Source organism: Pistacia vera, unplaced genomic scaffold (genome assembly GCF_008641045.1).
Source record: "Pistacia vera cultivar Batoury unplaced genomic scaffold, PisVer_v2 Contig469, whole genome shotgun sequence".
Classification (NCBI taxonomy): Eukaryota; Viridiplantae; Streptophyta; class Magnoliopsida; order Sapindales; family Anacardiaceae; genus Pistacia; species Pistacia vera.
This window is the reverse complement of record NW_022196300.1, coordinates 1-14,412: the sequence shown is the minus strand read 5'-3', so window position 1 is coordinate 14,412 and position 14,412 is coordinate 1. Positions and strand designations below refer to the sequence as shown.

Below are 14,412 nucleotides of genomic sequence, written 5' to 3'. Positions count from 1 at the left end.
GATATTTAATATTTGTCCTTCAATCATCTAATGTTTTAACATTCAATCAAAATATAACAAAGAAAGTAATTTGCCCGTTATATAATAAAGCAACGAAAAATCTAATGCATCATAGCCAACCTTGCAATTTAACACTGCAATTTAACACTTCTAACACAACAATCATAGCCAACCCTGCAAACAATCATGCAACCCCTACAGTCCTATAGTATTCAATTATGGGCAATAATGCTGTCACTATTCTATTTTAAAGTTCATCTGCTCAAATTGATGGCATTTTGATTAATACACTTTTCAATAACAACTATGAACTACAACCTTACTGATATATTTGTCAGACTAATAACATATTGAATCTTAAAGTGCGAATGAATCGAGGTTTTGACTTGAAATATTTTTGAATTCTAGTTAAACTTCTAATAACTTCTAGGTGGTGATGTAGCTTAAAACTTCTTGTTAACAATTGCCATTATGTTTGTGGGAACTTTAAACAGGGTCAATCGGTGGAGGTTCGAGAAGCTGCTGGTTTGCTGTTGAAAAATAACCTTAGAACATCATACAAATCTATGGCTCCTGCAAACCAACAGTATATAAAGTCAAAGTTGTTGCCTTGTTTAGGAGCTGTTGATAGGCACATCAGGTCCACTGTTGGGATTGTTGTTAGTGTTTTTGTTCAACTAGGTGGGATTTCGGTATGGCCTAAACTGTTGCAAGCTCTAGTAAATTGCTTGGACAATAATGACATCATTCATATGGAAGGTGCTATGGATGCTTTGTCCAATGTATATCCTGCTTTTTAGAACTAATGAATCTTTCGGCTGTTAGTTTTCTGCTCTATATTTATGTAATCTATCTCCAAATTATACACATTTAATTTTGTTTTCAACTTCCATATGAATATGTTCCCCACCTTACTTGGTCTGAATCTCAGACTAAATTCTAAAATCTATGAAAACAATCATGCAACCCCTCGCACAACGCGTGCAGTGCATGGCCAGCCTTGCCAATATACAGGGCAGCTCTCCAACTCGCAAAATTCGGCCACCTCCTACCATCCCCAGCCCACCAAACTCCCTGAAACAACCTCCTTACGACCTCCCTTGCCTTCCCCCATCCTTTGGAACCCAAACAAAGCCACTCCATCAATGCCTGCCAACTGCTCGACAAAACACCACAACCACATCTCCCCCAATAAATTCGCACAAATCAATCAATTTTCTCACCCAATTCAAAAAAACAAGTAAAAATATGTACTATTTCTTCACCGCTGTCCTCCTCCTCGCCTGAATTCTCGTCGGCGTCTTCCTCTTCAGAATCGTTTTCCCATTCATCTCTTTGTTCTTATGCCGCCGTCGCCCCCTCTGCCTGTGGACCACCTTCACTCATCGGATGATCCACCAGAGCGTCGTCTTTGACAACATTTGAACTGCTGGCGCCGCCAGAGTTTAGGATTTAAAATGGGGTTGGGTTTTCCTCCTCTTTGTGAATGTCAGCCATTGTTTTGTGTAAGGAAGCTTTAGGATTGAAAATTGCTGGAATTTGGGCATTGTAGTCACTGAAAATCGTAGAGAAAGGAATAGTCTTTGTCAGTCATTTTTTGGCTAACAACTTCGATTAAGCGATTTTGAATGGGTGGGGCTTATTTTCAAATTTCAAAATTTAAACAACTTTTGTTAATTATCATTTTACCCACATATGTTTAAATCTTTTTAGTTTAACCTATTTTACTTGTTTAATGAATCCTAAGTGTGCCATGTCAACTTTTCTAAATTAAAAAAAAAAATCAAAAACATTTTCAGGGTCATTTTGTTAAATGCAAACTTGGGATGTCTGGGGAGTTAACTTTTCTCTAACAAATTGCCCTCCCACCTTCCGTGCAACTCTCAACCTCCAGTTAGCCTTTAGTGTCAACCGCCCCCCCTGACACCACCAACTACTTCCCCTCACCATCCCCACCAAAACCATGACACCATTTAACCGTGCTGCTCGTCGCCCGTCGCCCAACAATCTTTTCTTTATTGCGTCGCGTGACCCCATATCGCGTCCTGATAGTCCTCGAGCCATCGCACATAGCCATCATCAAGCCTATTGGTCGAACCCTGTCGCTGCCTGTTATGTGCCAACCACGTGACGCCCGTAGTTGTGTTGCTTTGATTTTTGATTGAATCAGAGTTTGATTGAGTTGGTTGTGTGTTTGAATCGGAGTTTGGTTGAATTTGATTTCTATTTGGAGTGTGATTTGTTTGTGATACAACTTCCCTCACCGTCAACAACCCCACTGGTCTCCCCTTCACTCACCATATGAGCCTACACAACACCCCCCCAACCAAGTGTCACTGCTAGCCTTCTAACTCTGCTGCCATCACAAGATCGTGCCCTCCTCCCTTCTTCATCTCCCTCTCCTCCCGTCTTGCTTATCTTTGTCATCTTCACCATGCATCATTTGGCTGAATTGATGCTTGCTGCTAGAAGAGATTGAGAGCCGAACTGAATTGCTTGCAAATTAGTGTGAGTTCCATTTTGTAGCCATCTGGTTGGCCTAAACTTCATCTCTAAACCTACAATTTTAACGATAATTTAGAATGACCAAATTACCCTTTAAGTGTTACATTAGACTATTTTCTAATAATTTAAGGGAGCGCTTGGATCATATAATGTTTTATTATAGGGGGATATTATATTAACGGAAAGAAAGATCACCTTGAAGATTACTAGGAATGTTTAGAAAATGTGTTTGGTTGGTTCGAATAAATTGGTGAATAATATGTTTGGTTGGGAGGATAAATGCGTGGGTATGTTATATTGATTACTAAATTGCCCACCTTTTTAAATATTAATATAATTGTATTTTTTATTATTATTTTTTGAATCATTTCTTTTAACTCCCTACATTTGAAATTTTGCTAAAACACCACAACCATATAAAACTTTAATTTATAGCAAAATCACCCCCACCCACCCCAAGTCACTGTCGGCAGCCAACCACCACCGCCGGTAGTCGACGAAATGGTGCACGACTGGCCGTATATGGCTGTTCGTGCGTTGGAAAAGCCAGAATGACCATGGATCACAAATCCATGGCCGAAAAATGGCCAGATTTATGGCCATTTCACGGCCACATCGTTGGCTGTGAAACAGCCATAGAAATGCCAAAACTAGCCATCTTCGGCCATGGATCTGTGATCCATGGCCAGAAAAGGCCTTATCGACGCACCACTGGCTAGATCCCGTTGACCGTGCACGATTATGGCGACTGACGCTGACGGCCGGTGGTGGTGAGTCACGACCGATGGTGGTCTTGGGTGGCTGGGGGTATTTTGTTAACTTTTAAACTTTTTTATGCTTGAAGTGTTTTAGCTAATTTCTTAAATGTATGGCGGCTGGGTGATTGTTATTTGGTAGACATTTGACGACAATTGTGTTCAAAATTGTTTTTAATTAAGGACAAAATGGATAGAAAAATTAGATTACCCCGATAATATTTTAATCCCAGGGGTGGGGGAGGGCATCAGATTACCTCCCACATTACCAATAGTAAACACTATTTGTAATAAAAGATTTCTGTAATATTTTATTACTTGCAAACCAAACACTAGAATCTTGTAAAATAAACAAAGATTACCTATGTTATCTTATATACCCCGATCCAAACACCCCTTAAGGGTAAGAATCTGGAATTTATAAATCACTTTACCTTCCGTGGGAATATGTCATTTACTCTTAAGTTATTAACTAAATACTAAAAATGGTCGATACAAATTGATAATATCAGTTGAAATTTCCATCATGGAGTTGTGTCTTTTGCAAGAAGCTTGTGTGTTTGTGCCGATGATCATCACAGTCGGTAGAAAGTGTTTTTATCACTTAGAAGGGTAATGCTGAAACAAATAAAGAAAATAGGGGAATAAAAGTTCTTTTGCCACTTTTTCAATGATCAATGTAAGATGAAGTTCTTGGGAAAACATTGTGTTGTCTTCAACACAAATTAAAGAAAGATAAAACACCTATTCAAGAGCCAACACTAAGGGGTTGACTTAACGATCAAGAAACGTTCATTGACTTTTTAGGTTCGAATTATCTTGGAATCACCTATCATATTTGTGGTTTACCTTGAAACATTAGAGTTGTAAGGTATTTAACAGACCCAAAAGATTAGTTAATATACGTGTAAATTAACCCAAACACCTTGATCATAAAAAAAAAAAAAAAAAAAAAAAAAAAAAAAAAAAAAAAAAAAAAAAAAAAAAAAAAAAAAAAAAAAAAAGAGGCCCAATTGTCAAGAAGACTCGGTAGTGTGCATCAAATAACAAGGAATGTATACTGTTAAAAAATGGCCATGACTCGTTCTGGGCCAAGGCCCACAACAGAATTTACCACCTCTGAACCCCCTTTGAAAATGGAAGGGGAAAGATGATGATAACGAACAGTCGAACAGAGAGAATGTTCCAAATTTAAATTCAAAAACAGATGACATTGAAATTGAATCCCAATCTTTTGATGGGAACACAAACACTACTCCATTCACAGATTTACCCCCAGTTACAAACCCATTATAATTACCATTACACCCTCATCGTCCCCTCCAAACTCAGATCCATTTTTGCAAACACATACTCTACATTTGCGAGCAGACGTATAAGTACTGGTAGAGCACCAGAGATTAGGGCTACTAAGGTCTCGGATGCTGCACAATTCAAGCAAAACTGGCTCGATTCTCTCACTTCCCCTCCTCTTCAAACTCAAACTCAAACCCTTGATGATTCTAAATGGGTTCTGGGTGTCGACCCGGATCTTTCCGGTGCTTTAGCCGTCTTGAAAACCGACCACACCGGTTCCTCGGCTCAGGAAATTTACTGCCTTTCTTTAAACATTTAGTTAACTTATATATGTTCATATTATCATTTCCATTATTAACTTTGACCTTAAATGTTACAAATATGTGATGTTGTGAGTTATTAAGAAACTTGTTATTTGTTTTTCGATGTTAAATGTTGTTGACATGATGTTGCGTTATGGTCCGTATTATGATTGTCAAGTAGCATTGGAATGTGGTTTATTGCAAGTGGCAACCAGACATGGTCCAGGTGTCTACCAATATAGTATGGTAGGGACCTTTACATGGCTGGGAAAGAAAATAAAGGCGTTCATCGTTGCTTGATAATCAGCATTTAGTGATTAGTCGAGCTACATCTGGACTCCACATTTCTTTCTTTCTTTTCTCTTTTCTTTTTTTGTAAATCTCTTTTAGTGATTAATTCGGGCATTGATATCTTACAGGTATTTGATACTCCGCATTTGCCAGTTTTAGTTGGTGGTAGAGTTCGAAAACGTTTGGATGCCAAGTCTATTGTTCTGTTGCTTCGTAGATTAGATGCTCCAGTTGGTATAACACTATGTTTCTCCACACTCTCTTCTCCTCTCCTCTATCTTCTTCCCTTGTGGTGTTTGTGTTTGTTTGGGTTGGAGGGTGGGGTGGGTATTCAATAATGGCCACACAATATAATCTTCTTCGGTTGTTAACTTACCATGAAATGATGCCTAATAATATATGATATTGGTTTCCGTGCAATGCAGTATTTGCCAACAAAACTGTACAAATGAGTGGACAAAGTAGTTAAATTATTTTAGGTTGCCTTATTTGCTTTTGTAAGCTTTCGTACTTTATTCTAGTCTTCAAAGGCCATTCTTTCCCGCTCCCTAAAGATTATAGGGTTCAGCAGGGTCGAGAGATTTCTGGTTATTGAAAAAAAAAAAAACCTATAAAAGAATAAACTGCATCAATTTTGTTCTAAGCTTCACTTTTTCAGTTGGCCTTAATCTATCATTTGGAATTCCAAGATTTTTGAATTATGCTTGAGATGTATTGATATTGGTATATATTTTTTTTCTTTATATAATTGATTTCGTAATCAGTTTTTTTGAAGTTGAATTTCTCTGTACTTGATGTACTTTCTAGGTAACGAGTTTTCTTATTTTATCTGCAGTCTCTTTTTATATTTATTTATTTTTATTTTTTGCTATCATGAAGAATATGTCTCCTTGTGACAATACTTTATATTTCTTTCTTCAACTTTTGTGCATTTGTAATGATTTGTGATTTTCTTATTCTAGGAACGACTGCATATATAGAGCAATCAATCCCTTATCCAAAAGATGGGAAACAGGTTTGTGGCAATCCCTCTTTTTAGGTGATTTCATTTGGACTTTTCCAATTTCTTTCTTGAATGATGGTATCATGTTTGTGTATCTGTTTCTTGTATCTTTCATATTTGACCTTAAATTCATGCCAACATTTTAACAAAAGTTATAGTAATGTGGTTTTAGTATTGCTTAGTCTTATGAAATCTTTAGTGAAAGCAAATGAAGTAAACAAATATTCCTTCTCTCTCTTCTTTTTTTTTTTTTTTGAGAGTATCGACTTTTTTTTTCACTGAAGGGTTGGTGGAGTGGAGGATTTGGATATGGATTATGGATTGGGATATTGGTTGCCTCTGGCTTTTCTGTAGTTCCAGTACCATCTGCAATGTGGAAGAATGAGTTTGAACTCTCAGGAGGCATGACTATGAAGGTTTGTATCTATGTTCACATTATTTATTTACTAAGAATTCCTCGAGCTCTCGAATGAGTATATAGAGTCCTAAACTGGAGACTTTTTTTAGTCCTCAAAGCCAATTGTTAACTTCCAAATCTTATTTGTCACTCATTGAAATCCATGAGGAAAGGTTTGCAAAAATAATAGTCAAGAAAGCTGCAAAAGGTTGAAGAATAAATAGTAAAGTCACTAGGACTCTATATGCAAAGAACTGCATACTTCATGTGAGCCATAGAAAATTGGCTTAAAAAGGGACAATACTAGCTAAAAGACAAGGTGGCAGTGTGGATCAAGTCATGAGAGACAACTTTTCTCAATTAACAATTTTGATTGCAACTCGCGTTCACTATCACATAGAGAAAAAATCTTCCCAGTCTCCATCTACAAATTTTCAACATTAATCTATGTTACACACCATTTAAACTGATTCAATTTGTTTTCTTTTCTTTTTTAATTATGAATTGTGTCCTTGCCTCAAATCATGTGGAATTCATTGTAGAGCTTTTTTGTTATACTCACGTATGGGGTTTCTGGCTTTCTTTCTTTATGGCAAGAAGTTAATAAGCCTTTATAAGCTTTATCATTTCCCTTTTTTGTTGCAACACTCCTTATGTGGGAAACACTGTGTTGCTCCCTTTTTATTAAATTCAAAACTTTTGAATCAATTGGATCTTATAAACCTCCTTTATTTGTATTGATGATGAATTTTTTGGCAGGATGATAGTAGGAGGCTTGCGTCCACATTATTTCCATCTTTGAGTTCCCTACTGCAACGGAAAAAGGATCACGGTACATTGTTTGGTCCTCTTTGCTTTATAGTATGCTATCATGCTTTTAGAAAAAATGTATTTCATTTATTGGAGTGTGAACTTGGTAACCTCTGCATATCATCTGCATTTTTAATTTATTTTTTCAACATTACTTTTTCAATTAATTTTATTAGTAGAATCACATAAGTGAAGAGATTGTTGTAAGTTACATTCTGGCAGAGGAAATGACAGCACTAAGCTAGTTGTGCAGATCATTTTGTGAGCTAAAACTTCCCTACATACACTTTTCTTTGTGAAGGTACATGAGTGCTATTGTACTTAGTCTTTGTGCTGACTGCCTGATTTGCAGCGATCAAACATTTCTAATGATGAGTTACCCCTTTTCAAGGATTATCGATTGGAGGCGAGCCCTGATCTCTACAGATCTTCAAGGAGCCCTTTACGGTGCTTGCTTGAGTGGCCCCTTCGAGTTCTTTTCAGTTAGATCTGTAAAATTATATCAGTTGCTATGTCTCTCTAGGCTTTCATAAAAAATAAAAAATAAAAAATAAAAAAACTGAAATGAGGAGTAAAGTTGCTGCATCTTGCCTCCAAAATTGGCATGTGAGTTCATTTGTCTACGATTTTGTCTCCAATTTTGCATGTATTGTTCCTGAAGATGACGAAGCATCTTGGCTTGAAAGTGGCATTTCTTATGCTCATTCTTTAAAAAAGTTATTAGAATGGGGTGACTGTGACTCTTCTCAAATGTTTGATGGCTGCACAAATACGCAGCCGTCGCAGGAGATAACTAAAATAAGCTGCCAACATCATTTTTTGTCAGGTTTATCACTGCATATAACAATCCAACTAACCATCAAAACTAGGAGACTTCTCCTGAAATGTTCATTTACTATGCAAGCCCACCCATTCTTGTTTTTATTAACTTCCATCTCAAGTTAGAATGCTCTTTCCCAATTTTATTTTCTTGATTGCAGGAAGGGCTGAGGCTCTTCTGATTGCTGCATATGGAAAAGGTCTGAAGTTAGACTCATCAAGCCTGTCCGAGGAATTGGTTCCTTCAAATGAGGAAGTTATCTTTTCAAACGATGTGATATCTTGTAAAGAATGATCTGCTAACATAAAATTAGCTTCTCGGTACATAGACCTTGATTTGCTTTCGGCTTCTGAACATCAGTGAGGGTGTCGAGGGATGAATTATTGCAGGAGAATTAGAACAAGAGATGCAAGTAACAAGAAGAGACTTTTGAGGATGGCTGTATATTATGACCATTCTTCACCGGAGTCATATTGTTGTTATAGAATAGTTGTTACTTGTTATTGTAGCTCTGAGATCTCAGTGTAGTCTAGTTATAGTATATGTAGGAATTGTTGAACTAAATAACTAATATCGATCTTTGACTTTGAAATGAAAGTTGGAGGTTTTTTATGCGGGTTAGAAATACCCATTACAGTTCACGTGTAAAAATAATATTACTTGATTAAAAATGTTGGTTTCTTTTAGGAAAATAGATTTGATCAATTGTTTTTGCTTATTATGGCTGAGAAAAGCACTTCAAGTTGAAAATATGATTTATATTTACACATCCCAATTTCTTGTTCTCCGATGATTACATCTTTTGGATGGATAATCTTTTATGTAACATATTGAGCAACCCTCCATCTAAAGTAAAGAAAAATATCACAGGGAATAGGAAGAACCAGAGGCACATAAAAACATTATAGATGTTGTCTAATAATGCAAAACCCAAAGCTTAANTACTTAGTCTTTGTGCTGACTGCCTGATTTGCAGCGATCAAACATTTCTAATGATGAGTTACCCCTTTTCAAGGATTATCGATTGGAGGCGAGCCCTGATCTCTACAGATCTTCAAGGAGCCCTTTACGGTGCTTGCTTGAGTGGCCCCTTCGAGTTCTTTTCAGTTAGATCTGTAAAATTATATCAGTTGCTATGTCTCTCTAGGCTTTCATAAAAAATAAAAAATAAAAAATAAAAAAACTGAAATGAGGAGTAAAGTTGCTGCATCTTGCCTCCAAAATTGGCATGTGAGTTCATTTGTCTACGATTTTGTCTCCAATTTTGCATGTATTGTTCCTGAAGATGACGAAGCATCTTGGCTTGAAAGTGGCATTTCTTATGCTCATTCTTTAAAAAAGTTATTAGAATGGGGTGACTGTGACTCTTCTCAAATGTTTGATGGCTGCACAAATACGCAGCCGTCGCAGGAGATAACTAAAATAAGCTGCCAACATCATTTTTTGTCAGGTTTATCACTGCATATAACAATCCAACTAACCATCAAAACTAGGAGACTTCTCCTGAAATGTTCATTTACTATGCAAGCCCACCCATTCTTGTTTTTATTAACTTCCATCTCAAGTTAGAATGCTCTTTCCCAATTTTATTTTCTTGATTGCAGGAAGGGCTGAGGCTCTTCTGATTGCTGCATATGGAAAAGGTCTGAAGTTAGACTCATCAAGCCTGTCCGAGGAATTGGTTCCTTCAAATGAGGAAGTTATCTTTTCAAACGATGTGATATCTTGTAAAGAATGATCTGCTAACATAAAATTAGCTTCTCGGTACATAGACCTTGATTTGCTTTCGGCTTCTGAACATCAGTGAGGGTGTCGAGGGATGAATTATTGCAGGAGAATTAGAACAAGAGATGCAAGTAACAAGAAGAGACTTTTGAGGATGGCTGTATATTATGACCATTCTTCACCGGAGTCATATTGTTGTTATAGAATAGTTGTTACTTGTTATTGTAGCTCTGAGATCTCAGTGTAGTCTAGTTATAGTATATGTAGGAATTGTTGAACTAAATAACTAATATCGATCTTTGACTTTGAAATGAAAGTTGGAGTTTTTTTATGGGGGATAGAAATACCCATTACAGTTCACGTGTAAAAATAATATTACTTGATTAAAAATGTTGGTTTCTTTTAGGAAAATAGATTTGATCAATTGTTTTTGCTTATTATGGCTGAAAAAAGCACTTCAAGTTGAAAATATGATTTATATTTACACATCCCAATTTCTTGTTCTCCGATGATTACATCTTTTGGATGGATAATCTTTTATGTAACATATTGAGCAACCCTCCATCTAAAGTAAAGAAAAATATCACAGGGAATAGGAAGAACCAGAGGCACATAAAAACATTATAGATGTTGTCTAATAATGCAAAACCCAAAGCTTAATCCCAATTTCATATGCAATTGTACACAAGTATATTGTCCATTCACACATGCCAATAGGCCCAATACCATACCATGTCTCCACGGGTGAATAATTGCAGACTCTTGAAAACCCTCTTCCAGGGCAGGCAGATAAGCTTTCATCAAAACAAATCTTTATCTGGAATTTAAAATTATATGCTAAAAGTTCTGGTAAGAAACCCAAATGAGAACCAATAGATAAATTTGAAAAAGTAGGATTGATGAATATGTAACCATCGGTAATCATCAGACGGATAGCATATCATGCCTTTTCTTTTTCAATATACTACATAGTAGCTACCCCGCCGCCCCCCCCCCCAAAAAAAAAAAAAACAATTCTAATCAGTTGATTAGCAAGATAAGATAAATTCTGACTACCAAGAAATTTGCTCACCGAACTCAACTGGTCCTCTAAATTACTTTTTGACCAAAATGAAAAATCTGTAACTGTTTTTTCATGTTTCCTATTCTTACCCATATTTTCTTCTGTTTTCGCTTGAAAAGTTGTCATTTGCAATGCGTTGGCATGTCTATTTAAGTGTCACCTGAAAAATAACTCCTTCAAGATTTCCAACAGCAGAACGAGTTCCGGCTATTTCATTTATCAGCATTCCATGACGAGTAGCTTCACTGATAACCATTGCGTCCATCCTGCCCACAAAGAACAATATAATTGAATAAATATAAGATTACATTGCAAAGTTATGTTTAGTGCCTCTGAAATAACTTGGTATTAATAATATTTGAAATGATCATATACTGTAAAGTCAAACAGCTCAAAATCTGAGTAAAGTGTAATCCAACAAGAATATTGACTTTAATATGATTATATTCATAATTTAAAGAGAACAATTTTCAAAACGATGATAAATGTTAGTGATAGAAGTACTAGCATGGTTTAAGAGCTTTTACCAATAAAGAAAATTAGTACCAAAGAATTTTGGCTTCGCTGGTTGAGGCATGTAGATAAATTCTAAATAATGATATTCCAAAAAAAGAGGCAACCACAATGCAAGACTCTAATGGTAATGGTACATAGAAGTATTACAGAAAGGGATCTTGAACATACACAGAAACCTCTGTACAGCATAATCAAAGAAGCAATAGTTATGGCATCGTCCAGAATTTCGTAAAAATAATGTTTTACCAACTAGATATTCTAAAGCTTCAAGAGTTAACAACTGGAAAATATGTACTTTCAGAAGGTTTTTGACAAAAATTCAAATACATTTTTTTCTTTTAAACTTTTATTCATTCTGTTTTGTATTAAAATATCAGGTAAAAGTGCAAAGACAATATTAAACCCTAAAACATAAGCAGTGCATAATTTTATTTTGTTCATTTCATTAAACAATGTGAACCAATTAAAGCATTTGAGTCAAATCAGTTTAAAATATCAACACTTTTCAACAATTAAACACATCAAATCAGTATCTGGGAAAGGTATTCTGCATAAATGTACAAAGGCTAGGTGTTCCTTGATAAAATAGATGAAACACAATGAATTGCTATATTATTACCATTTATAAACATATAGACAAATGACCATACAGATCCAATGAGAGGAAACCTGAATATGTCCAAATTTGCGAAGATGGAAAAAAAAGAATTATGAATAGGTACGTACATCTTCGCTCGGGATACATAGGCTAGAATGAATTTGCACTGTCCTGTTTCCCTGATGCGGAAAAATTGTTCTACAGTGTCAAATAGTGGGGGAATGCTCGACTGTTGAAAGCTTATACACTGTCAAGGGAAGTTTTAGCATCAACCAATAAAGGATGCAGGGGCAAAAGGCAAAAGAGAAAGCAAAATTCTTTATTTGAAAAAATGATATGATTTTCTTGGCAAAAGTAATTTAGCACCAGCATTTAGCAGATCTGTTAAAAAGTGGATATAGTGGCATGATCATCATGTCGTGTGAAACACACAAAAAATTGGAGACAAGATTGCAGATGTTGGTTTCACTTTATTCTAGCAACTGACTCTACTCCCATTTGATTCGTATTGAAAGCTTTATCAATCTTAGGCTCAGAGAACCATTTTATATGTTTATGACTTATTTTTGTTTCTCCTATTTGAGTATATATTTCTTCAGAAAACTGAGTTAATAACATAAATAATAATCTGGGACACTGGATATAAATGTCAGCTCCAAGAATTAGATCAAATCCTCCAGAATATTTGTGTAAAATTTGGTTGATCTGATCAGAATTTCCCCATTCTAGCTTCTCAACTCCTAATCCTGCATAAAGGAAACAACCAAAAGACATCAGCTCATACAAATATTTTTGTTCCTAATTAAGATTCTTTTCCTCACCAGCTTTACAACTAGGATTTTCCATAGATGTATGGAGATCTATATTTTTCTTCAGTATCTGAAAAATGTATGGATAACTAAAATAGTCAAAATTAAGAAAATTACAGATGAAGCCGCCAACTTTTCTAGTTTAATTTTTTTGAACTTGCCTTGAGCACTTCATCATTATGGTCAGTTAAAACAACTTCACGGCAAAATCTGCTGCAGAGTATGCCAGTAATTCCTGTATTCCAGAAAGCAGCCATCAGACATGTCTTTTCTTCTACAGGAATACCAAGTAATGACCTCCAAGCCAAAAATGCTACCATGGTCAGACTAAAAAAAGGGTCATTAAAGTGAGAGGTATTACGCATAAAAACAAGTAGAAAGGAATAAAGCATGGAAGGCTAAGGATTGCATTTGTCAACCATACACACTCTGAAGACACATTGATGACTCTAGTCTATTGTATGCTTTGCTTTCCCAACTAAAGTTTTTCTTTTCATTTGTGTGTGTGCACACATAGTTACATTATACACACAGATAAATAAACCATATTTGTCATCATGATCTTATATGTGTATGTATGGATGACTGTGTGAGATTGGCAGGTGTTCATCGTCCTACTAACTTTAAATCACGTGTAATGATCATGTTTTCTGGATAATATGAAAACCCATATGAGTACCTGCGCAACTAGGTAGAACAGTCATTTCATATCATTCTATAAATCTCCAAATATAATTATAAGATTTATCTAGAAATTCAACTTTGTTCGCTAACCAATAAGTGGAAATACTTTGGATTTTCAGATCAGTAAGTAGACAAGGCAACAGGTAATACTGTTGATAGAAAATTTACCAACACCAGAGCCTAATTCAATAATAGAAGATCCTTGAAGCAGCTCAGCGTTTTTTGAGATGTAATCATTCATAAGCATAGCACCAGGCCACACCAATTGTCCTGTCAAATCAAAATCAGCTGTTCCACAAATGGTTAGATCGTTTACTCACTCTAATCATTTATCAATTACATACATTGCAAGAAAATGTAGTGAGATCATCTCCACCCAGCGTAACATACGCTTTTCCATTGTACATCTAAGAACCATTAAACATATGATTAACTCTGACTAACAATTCAAACTCAAACTCTTGCCCTGTACAGGGAGATGTGGTTTTAGAAACAACTAGATCATTGTAATATTTCCACCGGGCTATTGAAGTTAGCTCTGGCAAAAGATTGATTGTTCACGTCCAACATTGGTATCATTTTAACCATATAATGAACTATGGAAAAATCGATAAAGGGATTACAGTTCCGTTTGAAGCACATCATGATCATACAACGCAACACTTTGCCCCACTTCAACTCATGCCAGTTACCATATACTAAAATCTAAACTTGAAGAAAAAACACTGCAACAATTGTTGTTTCTTAAATCCAACGAACTAATTATCTCCATGTTTCACATGATTCCTGCAAATTGTGACATGGGTTCTTAACACAAACAAATAGTTTCTAGGTTTGT

General features: G+C 35.8%; 2 protein-coding genes across 2 annotated transcripts; one reads left to right on the top strand and one right to left on the bottom strand.

The window, feature by feature from the left end:
- The first annotated feature begins 4,383 nt into the window (after positions 1-4,383).
- On the top strand, positions 4,384-8,694 carry LOC116145891 (Holliday junction resolvase MOC1, chloroplastic). Its single transcript, XM_031431323.1, has 6 exons — positions 4,384-4,845; positions 5,278-5,383; positions 6,112-6,164; positions 6,437-6,568; positions 7,309-7,381; positions 8,340-8,694. Exons 1-6 carry the CDS (start codon positions 4,468-4,470, stop codon positions 8,471-8,473), a joined length of 876 nt encoding a protein of 291 aa, XP_031287183.1. The 5' UTR covers positions 4,384-4,467; the 3' UTR covers positions 8,474-8,694.
- Positions 8,695-10,907: 2,213 nt separating this feature from the next.
- LOC116145874 (protein N-lysine methyltransferase METTL21A) lies at positions 10,908-13,974 on the bottom strand. Its single transcript, XM_031431311.1, has 7 exons — positions 13,965-13,974; positions 13,743-13,862; positions 13,052-13,125; positions 12,903-12,960; positions 12,726-12,827; positions 12,210-12,321; positions 10,908-11,233 (listed from the first exon to the last, which is right to left on the bottom strand). The coding sequence occupies exons 1-7, from the start codon at positions 13,972-13,974 to the stop codon at positions 11,113-11,115; spliced, it is 597 nt and encodes a 198-aa protein (XP_031287171.1). The 3' UTR covers positions 10,908-11,112.
- Between the last annotated feature and the right edge of the window lie 438 nt (positions 13,975-14,412).